The following is a 17,932-nucleotide window of genomic DNA, read 5'->3' on the forward strand; positions in this document are numbered from 1 at the left end:
CTAGCGATTCGTAGGGTATGAGTCCTCCAGAATCAAACATGTGGGCGATAGAGCTACATCTGGCCATCTGCCAGGTCACGAAAGCTGTAGACTGAAGGACCGGGGTAAGCTCCCAGTTTACCAGCATAGGCGTTAATGTCAAGGATCATCCGGGTGAAGATTTCGTCCCAAACACCAAGGGTGGCTCTTGTAACTGTAGAGGAGTACAGTCTCCAGGCTCTCTGATTCTTCCTTAACCAAGATATTATCCAAAGATGTTCCCCTGCTATTGCTCTATCCATAAAGCACCAGTGCTTCTCAGACTCCTTATGGCTCCACTCCACTCCACTAGGAAGTGTAGTTGCTCGGGCTGATAGTAGTGTAGGACTCTAGTCACTCCCAAACCTCCCTCCCGAGCAGGGCCAAGAATTTGAGTATGGTTCATGCATGGTCTCCGTCCATCCCAAACAAAGCTGTTGATGTCAGTCTGGAGTGATTGATTGAAACATACCTGCCGGTGGGGCCAAAGGAAGGGCATGAAACAAGAATCGAGCCCTCTGTAGCATGGTTATTTTCATGGCTGCCACCCTCCCTATCCATGAAAGGCAGTGAGTGAGGTTAAGTACAGACCTGTCGGAGCAAGGTGCGGAAATTGGTGGCCACCGTCTCTTTTATGGTGGAAGCAATCTGCACCCCGAGGTGTGTCATCAAGAAGTCCATCCACGCTAATGGGTAGCGGGTAATCTACTGTTTATGCATGGGCGGTGTGACCGGGTGGTTGAGCACTTGTGATTTCTGGAGATTAATGTGGAAGCCTGAGGCCCGCCCAAACTGTCCCAGCTCATCCAGGAAGGACAGCAAGGCTCATAGGGGGTTATCTAGCGCAACTATAACATCATCCGCAAAGAGGCTGATAGTATGTCCCTCCACGTTAAACCTCACTCCAGTAATACATGGATCATCCCTAACCCGTTGCACCATAGACTCCATGTGAAGAGCAAATCACTGAGGTGACAGTGGTAAGCCTTGTCATGTTCCAATGGGGAAGATAGTCCATAGCACTTCATTAACTCGTAACGCTGCATTAAACTCGCCATAGCAAATAAGGACCCAGGCGCAAAATATGTCCCTGATGCCAAAGTGCGTCAGCGTCGCATCCAGGTATAGCCAATGCACCTGTTCAAACACTTTTTCAGCGTCAATGGCCATAAGCATTATTTCCCTTCAGGAACGCTTGTCTTTACCCACTAGAGGGAGGATTACTATTATCTCTGCACTGATGATGGGTGATGAACCCGGATTGATTGGGGTCTATCAGACCATGCATCAGGGACCATAAACGTGCCGCCAGGATACTGGTGCAAAGATTGTCGTAAACATCTATGAGCGAAATAGGCTGATATGAGTTACATTGCAGTTTATCGTTTCCTGGTTTGGGTATGACGGTAATGGATGCCTCCAGCATGGTGTGTGGGAGGGTACTCATATCCACCAACGAGTTTGAGTCAAGTGAGCATAGGGGCGAATCCCTGGCAGAACAACATATAGAAAAGGGCAGCAAAGCCATCTTGGCCCAGGGATTTAAGCAGTTTCTGGTGTGCTATGTCCACAATGACTTCCTGTACACGAATGTGCTGGTTAAGAGAGTCAACCTGCTAAGGGTGTCAGCCTAGGCATGTGCACACCATGCAGATAGGCCTGAGTGTCTGCAGGCTACGAGTCCTGTGTCTCATAGAGAGAAGCATAGACATCCCTAAAGGTGGCCGCTATTGCTGTGCCCTCCATGACTGTATTGCCATCTGGCAGGAGGAGGGCCTCCCCCTCAGCCTGCCGTTTAGCCCGCAGCTTGTTAGCCAAGAGTCTGCCACATTTGCGCCACCTACGTAGAAGTAGTGCTGCAAGCGGAGCACTGCATATTCCGCCCTATCTAAATCTGAACTACATTATGTGTAATAATCTTCCACTCATTGTGGGCAAGGGTAAAGAAAGGCTATATATCTGACTTATGCCCCGGTGTTAAAGCATAGATGGTACTGGGCACTGTTGCTGCATAGAGCTAGCAGGTGGGTCGAGAGAAGGGGCCCCATGTGCACTTGTGAGCCTCTTCAATGGAGTGAGTACATGACTAATTAAACCCCAACCATAAACTCAGATACACCATACAAAAATGAGTTCACTGTCGATACAGTGGTATCCAAGGAAGTTCTGAGAGGTGTTCCCAGGTGGGGACCAGCAAGTGTGCATTCAAGGGTGTATTTCAGGTTCATCAGCCCCCCTGCCACTGCTGCCCAAAAAGCTGATATAGTCCCACTTGCCTAGCAGGGGTTCCATGTCAGCCACAGGACTGGGAAGTCTTAGTTTGACTCTTGTCACTTTGGGTCACCATAAAGGCTGTTGATGACAGCTTGTTGCTCCTGGGCGATGGTTTCGGGGTCCGTCATAGGCCTTTGAGTAATGCTGGGACTCTCCCCCATTTGCTGTGCTGTCTCTCCTTGTTCTTGTGGGGTCTGCGGGGTGAACTCCCCTTCGCCTGATTGGGTATGTTTAGGAGTCTGCAGGCCTCCGCCAGGTCTTTAATTTGATAAAGAGTGTCTTCCCAGTGAAAAAATAGGCAAAATGGATGGACCCAATTGTAGGACATCCCCTTGCTTATGTGTAATGTTGTAAATGGTTGGTAGACCCTGCCTTTCTGGAGAGTTAGAGCAGACAAGTCCTGATATAATGCTAGTTTCTGGCCTCTGAAACGTTCGAGCTGGGCATCTCTCACAGGATAGTCTATATCAATTAAGAAATTATAAACGCAGGCAAGGATGTTAGGCGGTCAGCCTCCTTTGACCCTTGTGAGGCCCACTCTATGAAACCTGTCCAATTACACATCAGTCTCACCCTGCGGGTTTAGTATTTGGCGAAAGAGGGCCTTTTGTAGTCTGCAATGTCTGTGCTCTCAGACCCAGTCGGCGTCCCGTGGATGCACATGTTATTCATGTGTGAACAGTTCTAAAGGTCTTCTGTGTGGGCCTGTAGTGCTGCATGTTGTTCTTGCAAACATAGGACTTCTTGCTGCAGGTGCGCAAACCCCTCACCCCTTCCGGTTATATTGTCTTCAGGCGTGGACAGCCTGTCGCCCACCTCCACCAGATCACGCCTGACCTCCTTGACGTCCTGTGCTATTTCACATTTCACTGCCTGGCTGTCCTTGCGCAGGGAGGTGAAGAGCGCCTCCATAAAGAACCTTGTCAACGGGGCTTCCTCCTCACTTCCCTCTGCTGTGGACATCGATCACTGCGACTGATGGGCTTCCTCTGCCGATTGCATAAGCATATCTTTCAGCGAGCATTCCTTCTTTACCCTTGCTGAAGCCGTGACAGTTCTTTGTTGGCAGTCTAGTGGCCAACTCCTTAGTGGCTGCCGGCACCACACTCTGGGCATCCCTAGCTGGTGCTAGTGTCGTTCCAGGATCTCCCCCTGACCTGTCACTTTCCTGGAGAAGTCCGGTGGTGCAGCTTCACGGCTAGGGCACCCCTTAGTACACTGTGGAGTTACAGGGCTCTCTCTCTTACATGCCCCAACATGGCACCATAAGCTGGGAGACCGGGCCACTTGTCCAGATGTTTCAACCATATGTTGCAGGGCTGTCATGTTGCATGCACTCACATTCAGAAGCTACCACTGTCCTTGAGTATGGGAATGGGAGCTACCGCCATCACCAGCACCCTTTTGTCATCAACGCTCGTCTGGCCACCTCGAGTGATCCACCAGGGGGCCCAATCCCCTGTGGTGCGCATGCTCCGTGGTGTGTAATCCTGGGTGCCCAATGAGCTCAGCTCCCACCCGACGTTGCTCTAAGTCAGGCTGACGATACAATGCTGTTTGTCCCAGCCTCCTTTGGGTGCTAGGTCCTTAGTTCCAGGCCACTGGGTCCCAATCAGCCATCAGGCGTGGCAGCTGTCTCTTCTGGGGCCCCCGAACCCTCTTGAAGGGTTTGCAGCATCTGGGGATCCCTCGTCTCCCTCAAGGCGACCATCACCTCTTCTCATGGCCGGCTGGCATAACCTCACCTTGTGGCCGCCATCTTGGGAGTGCGGTCATGGGTCTCTGCCACCTGGCAGTCGGCGCGGCAACAACCGTGCAGCTCCAACTGTGCCAGGGTTTTCGTTGGGCGAGACCCGATTTCTGCAGTCCCTTCTCCGTGTCTTAGGTGTCGCAGAAGTGTCTGCCAGCAGTGGCGGCCTGCGGAGGGGCAGAGACTCGCCTCCTATGCAGTCGCCATCTTGACCACGCGCCCCGTAATGATTTTAAGAACTACATTGTGATACAAAAGTGTGACATTCGTTAGGAGAATGGTATACATTTTAAACCACTTTTCTCTTTCATAATAAGGGTACTGTTACGTTCTTAGATGGTCTAATTTACCACCGCAGGGCAACATTAGAATTATACATATATAATTTTACTTCAATTATATGAAAGAAAATTAAATCTACACAATAGATATAATAAAAAATCTAGTCAATCATATTTAAAATAAAACGAAATTGTTCGAGGTATGAGGTGAAAAAATAGTGGAAGACCAGCTGTTGTTTATTCACCAACACTCTTTAACAAGAATTTACAACAAACAATATGTCAGAAAAAGCGTGTTTTCCATAATTCTCATCCTGCACGCTTCCAAGAATTTTATTTTAAAACGTTCTGGAGAAGGTTGGGTGGCTTCCACTGATGCCATCTGGTCTTTATCTGAAAATGCTACCTATACTTCAAGATTTATTCCACTCCTTGCAAAGCGACTGGCCACAGACGTGTCCACAGTCACCGACTTCGAGGTATTTTAAAATATTGCTTACCAGGTCTAAAGCACGGTATGCTGTAGGTGGTGTTCTTCAGCGGGCAGGGATCTTTGCGGATACAGAACACGGTGGGGCCACACGTGTCCGCTATCTCTTCATCGAAGGGTAAAAATTCATGGCTTCCATCTTTAAAACGCTTGTTTGCTGCTAGAAGGCCCATGTTGTTTGTTTTGTCCCTTAGCATCTGTGCGTAACAATCCTGGCTGCCATAGACCGCACTAGCGTCCAGAAATGACGTCACTATGTTGGCTGGCTCCCGGGCCTCTGCCTCGCTCGCGCAGGCTGGCGCAATGCGCATGAATGACATACACTTGCCACGTGTGTTTGCCGTCGGGTCATCGGGTGGAAGCTGTAAACAAAACAAATAGAAGTCGTCTGTCAGTCACTGTCATTTATGCATCAACTACCCAGACATCAGTTCGCTCCTGCTGTCAACTAACTTAGGGGCATATTAACAAGGGCTTTAATCTCCGCTTTTTTGGCTTTAAAAGCCAAAAAAGCAGAGATAAAACTATCGCCCTATTTACAAGAGGGTGCTAACATGCATAATCGCATGTTAGCACCTTTTTGCCCGACGCCTCCCTTTGCATCTCTAATGAGATGCAAAGTGGGCGTCACTGGGCAGTAGAGCCTTGCAAATATCGCTGAAGTGCACATCGCGATATTTACAAGGCTGCCCCAGCATTTTAGCAGACGTTAGTTTTTGGAGAAAACCTCTGTTTTCTCCCAAAACTAACGTCTGATAAAATCGTGACTTACCCATCCCTAACATAGGGGGTGGATTATGCTGCTACGACCACAGGGTCGCATCAGTAAGGTTATTGCCCTTTTGCAGGGAACATCACTGGAAAGCCAGCGATGTTCCCTACGAAACGGCGATTACCCCCGCTATCTCTGGAAAACCCCCTCCTAAAACAAGCTTCTGTAAGGTATTGAATATAAACTGCGATACTCGTCAGATACACATATGCAATGCCTCAGGGTTGAAATGGGTATAAGATGACTAAACATTATATTGTGGGTAATATAATAACAAAATGCTCAGCAGCAACCCCAGATTTACAGCATTTTGGAAAATCCTGATTCTGCCCTCTGTCACTAGTAGGTTTGACCTCAGGGGTATAGCAAAAGCGGTAATCATTGACGATTAAGAACAATGAACATGGGGAAAATTAACAGCAAATTCTAACAAAAATTACTGTAAAAAATTCATCCACTTAAAAAAAGCTCATACAGTGGTACATTTGGTAATAGTTAATATAAATAATTATGTAAATTAACTATTTAGACGCTGAATGACAATGTCTAAAAGCTAAGTTGAGGTAGAATTGAATGAAATTCTACGGTTTGGCTGGATGAGTTGATCTTATCCTGGGAGGAAGTTGATTTCTTGATACCTCCAAACCTAAAATAGCAATATTCACTACAGTGCCAATAATACCTAAAGAAGTCAGCACTCCCATCCCCTGCGGGTAGACCAATTGCAATTAGAAATCTTACAGCATATGTATTGATTTCTATCAATTTATTTTACTGCAATTTAACTTCATATATAAAAGAAACCTCTGATTTTCTCAGAAGAATTTATGCAATACAATGGGAAAATTAATTCTGTTTGGAGACTGTTACTGTTGTGGCACTCTGTATAGGAATAGAACATTAAGTTGAGTTGCATGTCGTTGATTATTTTGCTAATTCAAGATCAGTAATTAATTCTAAACATTTGTAAACGTTTTATCATTGATTAGATTGAGGCTAACAAATAATTACTTTGACTTTGAGTGTAAATTGTATTTATTGTCCTGAGGAGTAGCCATGGGCTCTAGTTTTGTGCCATCTTTGGCTAACCTAATGATGGAATGGTCGGAGGAGAGATGCGTTTGGCAACATATCGAATACGTCTTTATGCAACATAAGATGGTTAATTGATGATATTTTATGTTGAGGAGTGGAAGTACACAGCTGTTGGATAGCTTCTTAACTTTAATTCTAAAATTCCAAAAACATCTACATTCAAGCACCACAGGAGAAGTTACTGTGTGAAACAAATGGCAGAAGCAGAGTGTTGGCTTTCAAGGACATATCAGTGACTAGTTTAAATCATTTGGTTTGTATTGCATGAAGTTTCAAGCAAATTGTTTGGAAAAAATCCAATATTCATGGAAATTAAAATGTGAGACAGGTAATGGGTTTCAGAATAACAAAGCAGATAAGATCAGGATTATGGTTAAGGTTTGGGTGAGAGATACAGTTAGGGTGGAAATTATGGGAAAGAAACATAGGCATGGATGAGGGTGAGAGAAAGGTAAGAAAAATCAACCCACATGTTAGATCAAACCGAGTGATTCAAACGAATGTCAATTTAAAAATGAAAGAGTATTTTGGATGGTTTCAAATCCTTTGATTTAGTCTTGATTTTTTTCACACTAATTGGTCCAGACTGTTCACAAAGGGCCTGCTTGACAAAACTAATTCAGCACTGAAGTGTACCTTAGGTTCCCAAAAATAAGCAATGGCGAGAGCACGATTTCTTTGGCAATTGTTGTATTTCAAACTCATAAATAAATTTACTCATAAACAGAGTTTCATTCGCTTAACAGATTTGTTAATGTGTATTCTGCTCACGGCGTGGGCGTGGGGGGTGCTGTAGATACCTACACTTACAAAAACTTAATACCCACAAGTTATTACATTTTTAGGCATTCACAAAACATCTGCGGGCAGTTTCCCTTCTGAAAATGGTCTGAGATTTACTACAGGCATGCACAAATGTCAGGTTGGGAAAGGGCGCTATACATCACAAAATTGGTGAGGTGGTTTCTCTGTTGAAAAAATAATTTCTCCTTCCAGAGACATGAAAAAAGTTAAAGCATAGAGGTACATTTATGTATTCATTCTGGAATATAGTAATTTAAACTTGCTATAACATCTGTAAATCTTTAGGCTTCTGAGTGCTCCGGGGAAACTCCAATTGTTCAGATTCCAGGGAGAATTCTTGGAATTTTGGATAGTATCATGAAAGGCTGATTCGCAAATTGTAAGTCGTAACACATGAGTGTAAATGTTACAATTTCCTATTGAAGGGTTTGTGAATCAGTCTAACAAGACCAGGAATGTTGGTGCTTCATGGACCCCAGGAGACGCAACCAGAAAACACAGCACCGTATGACACTGCATTTCCATTAGAGAAAATGCCACATAATGTGAAAGCCTGGTGGTGTGAAGTCATACCAGTGAATAGCACAGAGGGATGACGGTCCCTCCAAGCAGGCACAAGCCCAAATCCCCTCAGGATAATATGGGGTTACCATTTTCACCACACTCCCACAGACCACTGAATGCCTATATTTGTCTGTGAAAATAATGTCCCAGCAATAAACAAATGCACTTTGGAAAGTTCCATCCACAGTCAGTAAACCTAGAAGAGAACTTCTGAGAGAGTTAGAAGACTAGCAAACAGTAGATACTGAATGAGGTACATATATGTATTGTATGTCTTAATTGGTAAGACTCTACATGATGATGAAAAAATAAATGTTGGTCTCATGGACTCTTAATAATTTAGGACAGGGATCCATTCTGTGTCTTACCATGATGGGGAAGCTATTTTCGGGTACCCCTTTGATACACGGATCACCGGTGATTTTCTGCGGGTCACATTCTAAAAATCCAAGCTGTGAAAACACTGTGTCATGAGTAATAAACTGGCCCCATTCCATGAAGACCTGTGACCTCTCCTCATCAGCGCTCTCAGGCCTGTCAAGGCAGGACACAATCTTGTTTGATACATCTCTGACCTGTGGAAGAGAAGAAAAGGGAGCGAAGAAACAATTTTAGAAGGTACATCAAAAATGATGCACATAGCAAGTGCCCATTTGAGTACGTAGTGATGTCTATGCAAACCAAAGAGTGGATTTACCCCTTCCTTGCACTTGTAAATGAATACCTATGTAATGATTAAAGTTTGTTTATTAGTTTGTTAGAGCAGCGTGCTTCACAATTACCATCGCTTGCCGTTGGTTCAGGATGTGGTACTAAATACAAAACCTTGTGCTATTTTATATCTGTATAAAACCAGATTAGAGAACTTATGATCTGAATAGTAGGGTGTTGAGAACATATAAATGGTACCAGACAAGTGTTTTTTTAACCTTTTTTTATTACATTCACTTACAAGATGAGGAAGGGAGAGAGCAAGGTTTGATCAAAATGATGCAACTCTGTGGTCAAGTTCTGAAATTAGAACTGGAACCCAAGACTCTGGACTTTCAAAGTCAATGTCTTAGCAGGTAGACAACTTGTCTAAATCCTGGAATTTCATTTTTCAATATTTTTCAATGCTTTCTACATATTTTCCACATATAAAAATACGCAGAGGACATGTGAATATACTTTGCTGGGTATTGATAATTCATGGTGTAAGTCTGCAGTTTCTAGTGATGAATATGATCGAACCTAACACTGTGGATAATTTACGTGTAAATCTTGCCCTGGTGCTGAATGAAGACTATATATCTCTTGTGCACCCATTTTAACTTTGGAACCAGGGATACGGCAAACCAGTTTTCCATATGGGCAAATAGGACATAAAGATGTTTACATACAACAGCAGACTGAAGTTAATCCCATTTTTTAACTTTCAGTTTAATCTATTTTTTGTTCAACAAGAAGGACACAATTGTGAAGAAACAGTTTGTATAACTTTTGTTATCAAAATATTAAGTTTTAGGACAGAGACTCCTTATAGTTTGGAGGTACTGGACAATTCTGTAACTATTTAAGGATGTTCTGCCACTTTATCACATGTTTAATATTGTCCTACCAAAATATTGAATCTGTTGACCACAGCCACATCATGAGTAGAGCATGTATGCAAAAGAATGCATTGACTATTCTTAACTCTACATTTTCGTACTTTGAGGATATACATATCTTCAAAGTATGTATATGTGGAATAGTGAAATATTAAATGTATATTTACCTGTACATGCTTACCTTCATACTAAAGTGGTTGTCAATATGGCAATATGGCTGGAGAATAGTACCTATTTAGCTATTATGGTATATAATCTTTTATAGAAAATGCAAAATTTGAAATTTTCTCCCTCATAGGGACATGGTATTGGAGGAAATTTCTATGTGAGAATCACCTCTGGATTTAGCACTTTCTTTCCAGATTTCAGTTTTTTCCTGCTACTATCCAGCTGTTAATTATGTCCTTATTTGAAACAAATATACATTTTATATTGTAAAATCTTTGCATAGCTGCAAAGTCTATACTTGGATAGCCCTTGAACAAGTACATGGAACATCACTCCACTGGGTAAGATCATCCCTCTCAGATTGTACATAACAGGTAAAACATGGACAATTACTCTCGTAAATCTCCCAAGTGACATGAAGAGTACTTCAAGGTTCTTCCATTTTCTAATCCCCTCCAATTCCTGCATGGTTCACCCACAACCATCCTTAAAAGTAATATAGTTGGCTATTACATGTAGGCCAAAGTAACGTGGAAACACAGCTCGATTCCAAAAGTTCTTGAGGATCACTTCTATGCCAATGTATGTCTCTTTCACTTGTTCAAGCGATGGCATGCACCTTACTTTGAATTAAAGAAAGTGAAACTAGGGCCTCAACTCTGAATTCACCAGATCATTTTTTGGCCCTCCCTCATGCATTGATCTCTTGCTGCCTCAATAACAAATCTGTGGTCACATTTGACTCATTCACCACACAAGGCAAACATAAGTTTAAGATTGTGCTCTGCAGCTCATCAGTTGTGTCCTGTTGTGTCCTGTTGTGTCTTTCAACCTCAGCCACTAAACTGAAGCTATCATTGCCTGATATAGTGCCTCACAAGCAGAGAAAAAAAACGAAAGTAAAAAATAAAATGGCTAAAATTGGTCGGTGTGCATGGTGTCCGACACAAATAAAGACTATAAGTAAATTTCTTCAAAGTGTATAATCTTGGTGGTGGATCATACACTAGATGTAGTATAGGAGGTTGCCGTTGAGCATGCTATTTACCACTAATACAAACAATACATTTCGGCTATGGTGTACCGTGCCCTTGACAAAGGGAAGGAGACAGCTATATGAACCTTTGTCCTTTACGGATACAAGTATGTTCTTTTCTTTATAGTGCAACAGATAACAGCTATGGATGTATTAGTTGATGTCGTCCCTTAAAGATACAGGCTGCTAATGTTTTTCTCCCTTACAGACCATGCGTCGAATAATGAACATTGGTACTTACACATAGGCTCCTGACTTAACAGTGACTCACATGCGTCCTTGCATTTCCCCCATGCATCACCTGACACGAGGTGTTTGTTTGGCATCTACATGGCTATTCTCTCCTTGTGTCACACCAGACAATTCCAATTCTCTGGGTCTGGCCTACAGTCACACCTCATCAGTGCTCTGGAATACTCCCAACATACGTCTTTATTGAGATCTCGGGATTACCTTACAAAAACCATGAACTGACATGATGAACTATGAACGATGAACGCATGTGGCCGTAGCGGGCACCGGGTGTTTTCCTTGTGGGCAAGAAGGGTGGGGGCCGGTTTTGGACTAGTGGGGGGCATTTTTGCAGCAGTGCTGCAAAATCAACCCTCTGTAACATAAGAAGCAGCAGTGTTTCCCACCAGAAACCCCCTCCCCCCCAGCAGGTCCGGCTTAATTACCGGGGCTGGTTTGCGTTCTAAGTCCGGGCTTGAGGGGAGAGGTGAGGTTAAGGAGATGGCAGAGGTAGAACGAATGCTAGTATGACTTACCAGTGGGAGAGGATGGCCATTGTACAGTTTGCCTTCGGTCCAACCTTGTGGCAAAGAAACTCCATCCTCATATTCGGCTGGCAGCCAATGTGCATAAGCAGTGTCTGATACTCCAAGTGTAGGACTCGCCCTAAAAGGTGGACAAATAAGTATTTGTGCGCATAGATACTTAAGCCCAAAATTAGTATTTGCTATGTTATCAGAAAAAAAAATATGGAACAAAAAATAGGACCAATCCATCAAAAAGTATTAATAATGCATGTAGTGATTACAATTGATTACTTACTTTTAACCAGGCATGATAGAATGTATGTCATGAATCCTTTGGACTAAAAAATGTAATGTAGATAACTTATTTATTCATAGATATTTTGTTTTCTAATGTTTCCTAAAGTTGTAGGAGCCAGAACTCAGGCACATCAATCTTCAACCTTCGTTGCCATTAAGCATACTTAAATTCGATAGTGCAATCCGCATCACATTTTATCGAATAACAAATCTGATATCCCAGTTGGACCTTTCTACTTAAACTTCAGTTCATCAATCTTGATCGGCTTACACAATTTCACTTTTGCTTGCCTGAAAGGATTGCCTGATTTTGCTACCAGATATGGATGGGTCCTACTAAATATTAACATTTCAATTGTGTTGTAGCTGTTATCTTGGACAAAGTAAAGACAGCTGAAATTGTGAACTGGGTGTCATAAAAAGGCGGTAAAAAGTTCATTTGCAAAACAAGAGAATGAAGCGACCAAAGCCAACCACACAAGAGAATCTTTTAACAAAATATGACCAACTCATACATTTAAACGCTCCATGTTCTTTAAAAAAAATCACAGAAAGCTTACAGAAAGTTCTGAAGGGGTCCGCACAAAGAATTCCCACACTCTTATAGTAATTTTCTAGGCATCCCTGCTTCTTCCCTAGGGTACTGGGTGAGAAGGAAGGTGTCAATCTCCCTGGGGTACCGGGCGAGAAGGAAGGTGTCAATCTCCCTAGGGTCCTGGGCGAGAAGGAAGTTGTCAATCTCCCTAGGGTACCAGGCGAGAAGGAAGGTGTCAATCTCCCTAGGTTCCTGGGCGAGAAGGAAGGTGTCAATCTCCCTAGGGTACCAGGCGAGAAGGAAGGTGTCAATCTCCCTAGGGTACCGGGCGAGAATGAAGGTGTCAATCTCCCTAGGGTACCGGGCGAGAAGGAAGTTGTCAATCTCCCTAGGTTCCTGGGCGAGAAGGAAGGTGTCAATCTCCCTAGGGTCCTGGGCGAGAAGGAAGGTGTCAATCTCCCTAGGGTACCAGGCGAGAAGGAAGGTGTCAATCTCCCTAGGGTACCGGGCGAGAAGGAAGGTGTCAATCTCCCTAGGGTACCGGGCGAAAAGGAAGGTGTCAATCTCCCTAGTGTCTTGGGCGAGAAGGAAGGTGTCAATCTCCCTAGGGTACCAGGCAAAAAGGAAGGTGTCAATCTCCCTAGGGTCCTGGGCGAGAAGGAAGGTATCAATCTCCCTAGGGTACCGGGCGAGAAGGAAGGTGTCATTCTCCCTAGGGTACCGGGCGAGAAGGAAGTTGTCAATCTCCCTAGGGTACCAGGCGAGAAGGAAGGTGTCAATTTTCCTAGGGTCCTGGGTGAGAAGGAAGTTGTCAATCCTCAGGATCCATTTGATGAATACTAAACCAGATTACACATCCTACGAACACGATTTATCCACTCAAACTGGCCAAAAAGCCATAGCTTTTACAATCAGTTCAAACAACCTAGGAGTGTGAGGAAACATTGCCTAGAACCATGTTTGAAAAAAAGCATAAATCATCTCTACCCTTAAACCCTACATGCTTGTTATGGGATTGTTACAGTGGGTGCGTTCCGGAAAGGATTGTGCATTAGAATGTATATTTCCAAAGATGCAGGAGTATTCCGTGGGAATACTGCTGGCAGAGAAGATGTTAGGAGCTGTTTTCTGCTTTATGGTGTCCTGATTCTTGTGGAGCCAAGGACACATCACAACAATGCTCTATCATGTTCCTAATTCTGTTCCTGTCAATTAGATTCTCAGTCATGTAATATGGCCACGATTTGAGTTGGTTTCGGAAGGATTGTAGAGTGAATAGGTGCACATATAGCACAATCTTAATCTTTTGTAGAGCAATCACTCAATTGCTTTCACAATTTAGTCTCAGGAGCAAGTTTGTTTTGATATTTTCAATATTGAAAATGAAATGTTTATCATCATTTGCCCTTGGTGCACTTGTAAAGCACAGAGATGAATAAACTGTCTCAAACAACCTCTGCAAACTTTTGAAATTTTGGTCTCGCAAAACAAAACAAAACAAAACCACCTGAGTCCCCTTATTCGGTTATACTGAATGAGGCCTTGACGCCTTTGGGCATTGTTGCACTCTACAAATCTATACCATTCATCCATTCATTCATTCATTCATACCATGTTTAGTTCTCAAATATGTAGCTGTATTTCAGTCAGACTTCCAAGTATCCCCAGTGTATGGCAACCATTGCCATAGGATGTCATGGCCCTAAACATAAGATGGTGACTGTCGTCTTGAGTCCCGGTCCATATCTTCAAACCCCATTGGTTGAACTTCGCATGATGTCCCGGTCCATGGCTTCAAACCCCATTGGTTGAACTTCTCATGATGTCCCGGTCCATGGCTTCAAACCCCATTGGTTGAACTTCTCATGATGTCCCGGTCCATGGCTTCAAACCCCATTCGTTGAACTTCTTATGATGTCCCGGTCCATGGCTTCTACACTCATTCTTTGACAATGACAGGATGTCTGTCAGGATCAGCCATTAAAGGTGGAAAGCAGGAATCTGAGGATAGAATTACTTACATGCAGTGTCCTTAGGACAAGTAAATATTCTGTCCTGGTTTTTCACTCTTTTCTGTAGATGTAAATGGTGACAGTTCAGCACTTCTTTAGTGCACCTTCTGCACAGTGAGTCATTCTGTATGTAGAAAAACTGTACTTAACTTGAATACAGTTATAGTCGCTGCTAAAGAGATTGGTGAACCTTTGAACCCACACTGGAAGATAGGAAATCGATGACAAAGGAAGAAAACAGGAATAAGCAAGCATTGGCAAAGCCAGTAGGTCTCACCTTTCTGACCTATTGGTTTGTCAATAGTTAACACTAAAGAAAGAATGAATGAGTACTTGAAAAGCAAGCAGTGGAAGCAGAGATGCATGCCAATCAAAGAGATAGTAAAGAGGCAATGCATCATGGGCGGGCCAAACATAAGATTGACAAGCTGGGACATGAATAAGAATTAGGCAAATGAGAGTTACAAGAAAGGCAACCAATGGTAAGCAACGGGCGGGCTCACAGCCCCTCTATGTTCTTGGTAAGCCACAATATGCCTCGCAACTGACAGTGAAAGCACTGACTGGTAGGCCCAAACTAAAAAGAACAAAGCTTTCCAGAGGAAGATATGGAGACAATGCAGGTTGGTGTAAGAGAGATACAGGGGGTCGAATTAAGACTCCGCAGCCTTGCTATTTGTCAACACTGACATTCGGCAGCACCGGCAGCGGACACCTAAAAAACGTTAGCAGTTTAAAAAAAAATATATATTTTTTACCTGTTGTTGCATGCACCGTTGATGTTCCTGTACACATCCTGTGGTGGGCAGCTCTTCACTGAAGTTTGAGGGGTGCAGTGAATGTATTTAGGAGTGCTCGCTTGTGAAACATGGGCCTGCTTACCTGTAAGAAAACAAAAAGTATGCATCATTCAGACCTATCCCTTGTCTACTGAAAGCATGCATAAATGCATAGTGACTACACATATGCACCAAGTGCAAGCAGCAACTGATGATTGTGTGGGTGTCTCAAGACGGGTGTTTCAAGAATAGTGCCTGTAGAGGGAGTTTTTCTGGCTAAAGGCATGCCTACTACAATCATGTGATTTTGTGGCTTTTGTATTTTCCACATGACTGTGGATTTAATGCACTTTGACACTTGGCTTGGGTAACTCTCCCACTCCTTGTCATTGCAGACACCAGTCTAGAAGCTTTCACTACAAATAATTGTTTTCAGGTATGGCAGTCTAATTATTTCAATAGACGCAGAGCAGGACTACAGTGCCCAGAATGCATTAGGTGATCCACAAAAGTTCAGGATTGGGAACGGTGTCCATAACGACCTGGAAGGGGGCAATCATCCTCGCTTCAGATGAGCATCTGGCACAGTCCCGGGCCCCGTGGTTCAATTTAGGAAAACCTGATTTAAGGCATGCATGGCAATCATGGAAAAAAGAGTCCTAATTTTACTGGAAAACATGTTTTTTTTAAATTCAAGGCTGAAAATTATTTTAATATCAAAAACATCAGAACAGCATTTTATTAGGGTATAGTAACTAGTAAATATGGTTGGGCAAGTGCAGCATACTACAAGCATGAACACGATGTGCATTTATGAACAGATTGTGAAAGGTAGAGTTCTTGCATGTCTTCGGACAGTTTAAAGAAGTGAAACCAGTGAGAAAGGAAAAAAAAACAGAAGGTGGGCCTTAAAATCATTAGAATGAACCTTAATTACTTGGCCTGAAATACTGACCTTTCAGCACTTTTTTGCTTGACAAGTTTTCAACCATTTGGACCTGGTCACATCATCCACTTTTAGAATAGATGCCTTTCAGTGTGGTATATACCTGTAATTCTAGGTTTTCACACGAAAATGATCCATAAAATGTGACTTTCATAAGTAAAAGAGTTTTGCCCTTTTTTCCAGTCCTTTTCCCCAACAGATTCTGGCAGTTTGACTTGTCAAAATCTCTAAGTAGAAATGGCAGGATGTAAGATATATCCACACCTTTGGAGTTCCAAACCCTACTCCAACTTCGGCATTGGAATTTGGACCCCAGTTTATAAGGTGGACCTTAGAAGAGCCTTTTTCGCGAGAAAGATCATCATGAAAAATTGGGAGTCAACAGATAATCTCAATAAACAGTCAAATACAGTTATTAGATGATCCCCTTTGTAAAGATCCGAACTTCACGTAGACACAAAAGGTCAACCCCAAATTTAGTTTCAGGGTCAGGAGAGAGATAATCAAACCATCAAAATATCACATCACCTGTATTTCTTCTACATAAGAAACCATTCATCAGTGCTCCATAACATATACTCCCAGCTTTATGAAAATAAGATCTATTTATTTTTCATACAAAAATCAATAACTTGATTTATATTTTCAAAATGCATAATAAATTATGCATATTTGCTTTATATTTTCAAATAATTCATTTTCACAAGCCCCCATCCTATTCCCTCACATCCAAACTTCAAACACATTCATTAAAAAAACATGAGGATTCAAATACCCTATATCGCCCAATCAGATCTGAACTCAAATCAAAGTTCAAATTTGCAGGGATGTTTTTGTCTCAAAGCTCTGCAGCTGACACTGATCAGTTTGTCCACTCATGCTTAGGTCCATCTTTCACCCTAGTCCTGCTAAAACAAATATTGATGTTTAGAATTTGTATAAAATGTATTGTATAAAGTTTGCTTCTTAGTTAGATGCTGGGGCCATTTATTCACATTTAAATAAAGTTATACCTAACCTGTTTTCTTTCATTTTTAGTTTTCCAAATTGATAATGATACTCTGTTAACTTATGTTTGCTGTTTCTATTAAACCCTGTTTTGGACCATAAATTCGCCATTCTCATAATTGCTTTTAATTATTATGGCTTGAACAATTCTGTATCTAATAATGTACAATAGGATATCTAACTCCGGGTCAGTATCTCTAAGTCCTCAGATATTTAAACAGGTGCAGAACAGTTTTTATGTGTTGTGCTTTGGCGGTGTCCATAAACTATTATGATTTTGCATGCAACCCATTTATTGTATTGCATTGATAGGTACATAGGACTTAACCATACCCCTATTCGGGCCTTTAAATGTTGTTGCATAGTGCTTGACGCCACCCAAACGTTGCTTCAAAGCATATTAGGTGAAGTGAAGCAGTCGGGAGAGTTCGGCAGGGAGGGAACAAAGAGAAAGAAAGGAAGGATATAAGGGAAGAACGAAGGGCTTGGTGTAACCCCATAAGGACTGAAGAGGTCCATTGTTCCCTTCACACGATTACCTCACCAGCCTTAGCTTTGAAAACGTGTTTTAGCAGATTCAGAATTCAATGGTACCGTATCGCTCCATATGACCACTAGATGGCACTAGTAGCACACTACTGTTCAACAGGCAATTTAGAGCATCATAGAGGAAGTGCGTGCGTCCGTGGATCTACGAATGCAGCAGGGCTAACACTGTTTCTGCTTGAGAAGCAATTATTAGAGCCTTCACAG

At 42.8% G+C, this 17,932-nt stretch overlaps 1 protein-coding gene across 1 annotated transcript in view; it reads right to left on the reverse strand.

Moving 5' to 3' along the window:
- Positions 1–17,932, reverse strand: part of LOC146772736 (myeloperoxidase-like) — a 60,905-nt gene that overhangs the window by 18,633 nt on the left and 24,340 nt on the right. The window contains exons 3-6 of the mRNA XM_085638797.1: positions 15,205–15,328; positions 11,612–11,741; positions 8,417–8,623; positions 4,824–5,175 (exon numbers count right to left, since the gene is read on the reverse strand). Of these exons, the coding sequence (XP_085494923.1) occupies positions 4,824–5,175; positions 8,417–8,623; positions 11,612–11,741; positions 15,205–15,328 (813 nt within the window). The remainder of the gene's footprint in view (positions 1–4,823; positions 5,176–8,416; positions 8,624–11,611; positions 11,742–15,204; positions 15,329–17,932) is intronic.

This window comes from Triturus cristatus, chromosome 12, assembly GCF_964204655.1.
Source record: "Triturus cristatus chromosome 12, aTriCri1.1, whole genome shotgun sequence".
In the NCBI taxonomy this organism is placed as follows: domain Eukaryota; kingdom Metazoa; phylum Chordata; class Amphibia; order Caudata; family Salamandridae; genus Triturus; species Triturus cristatus.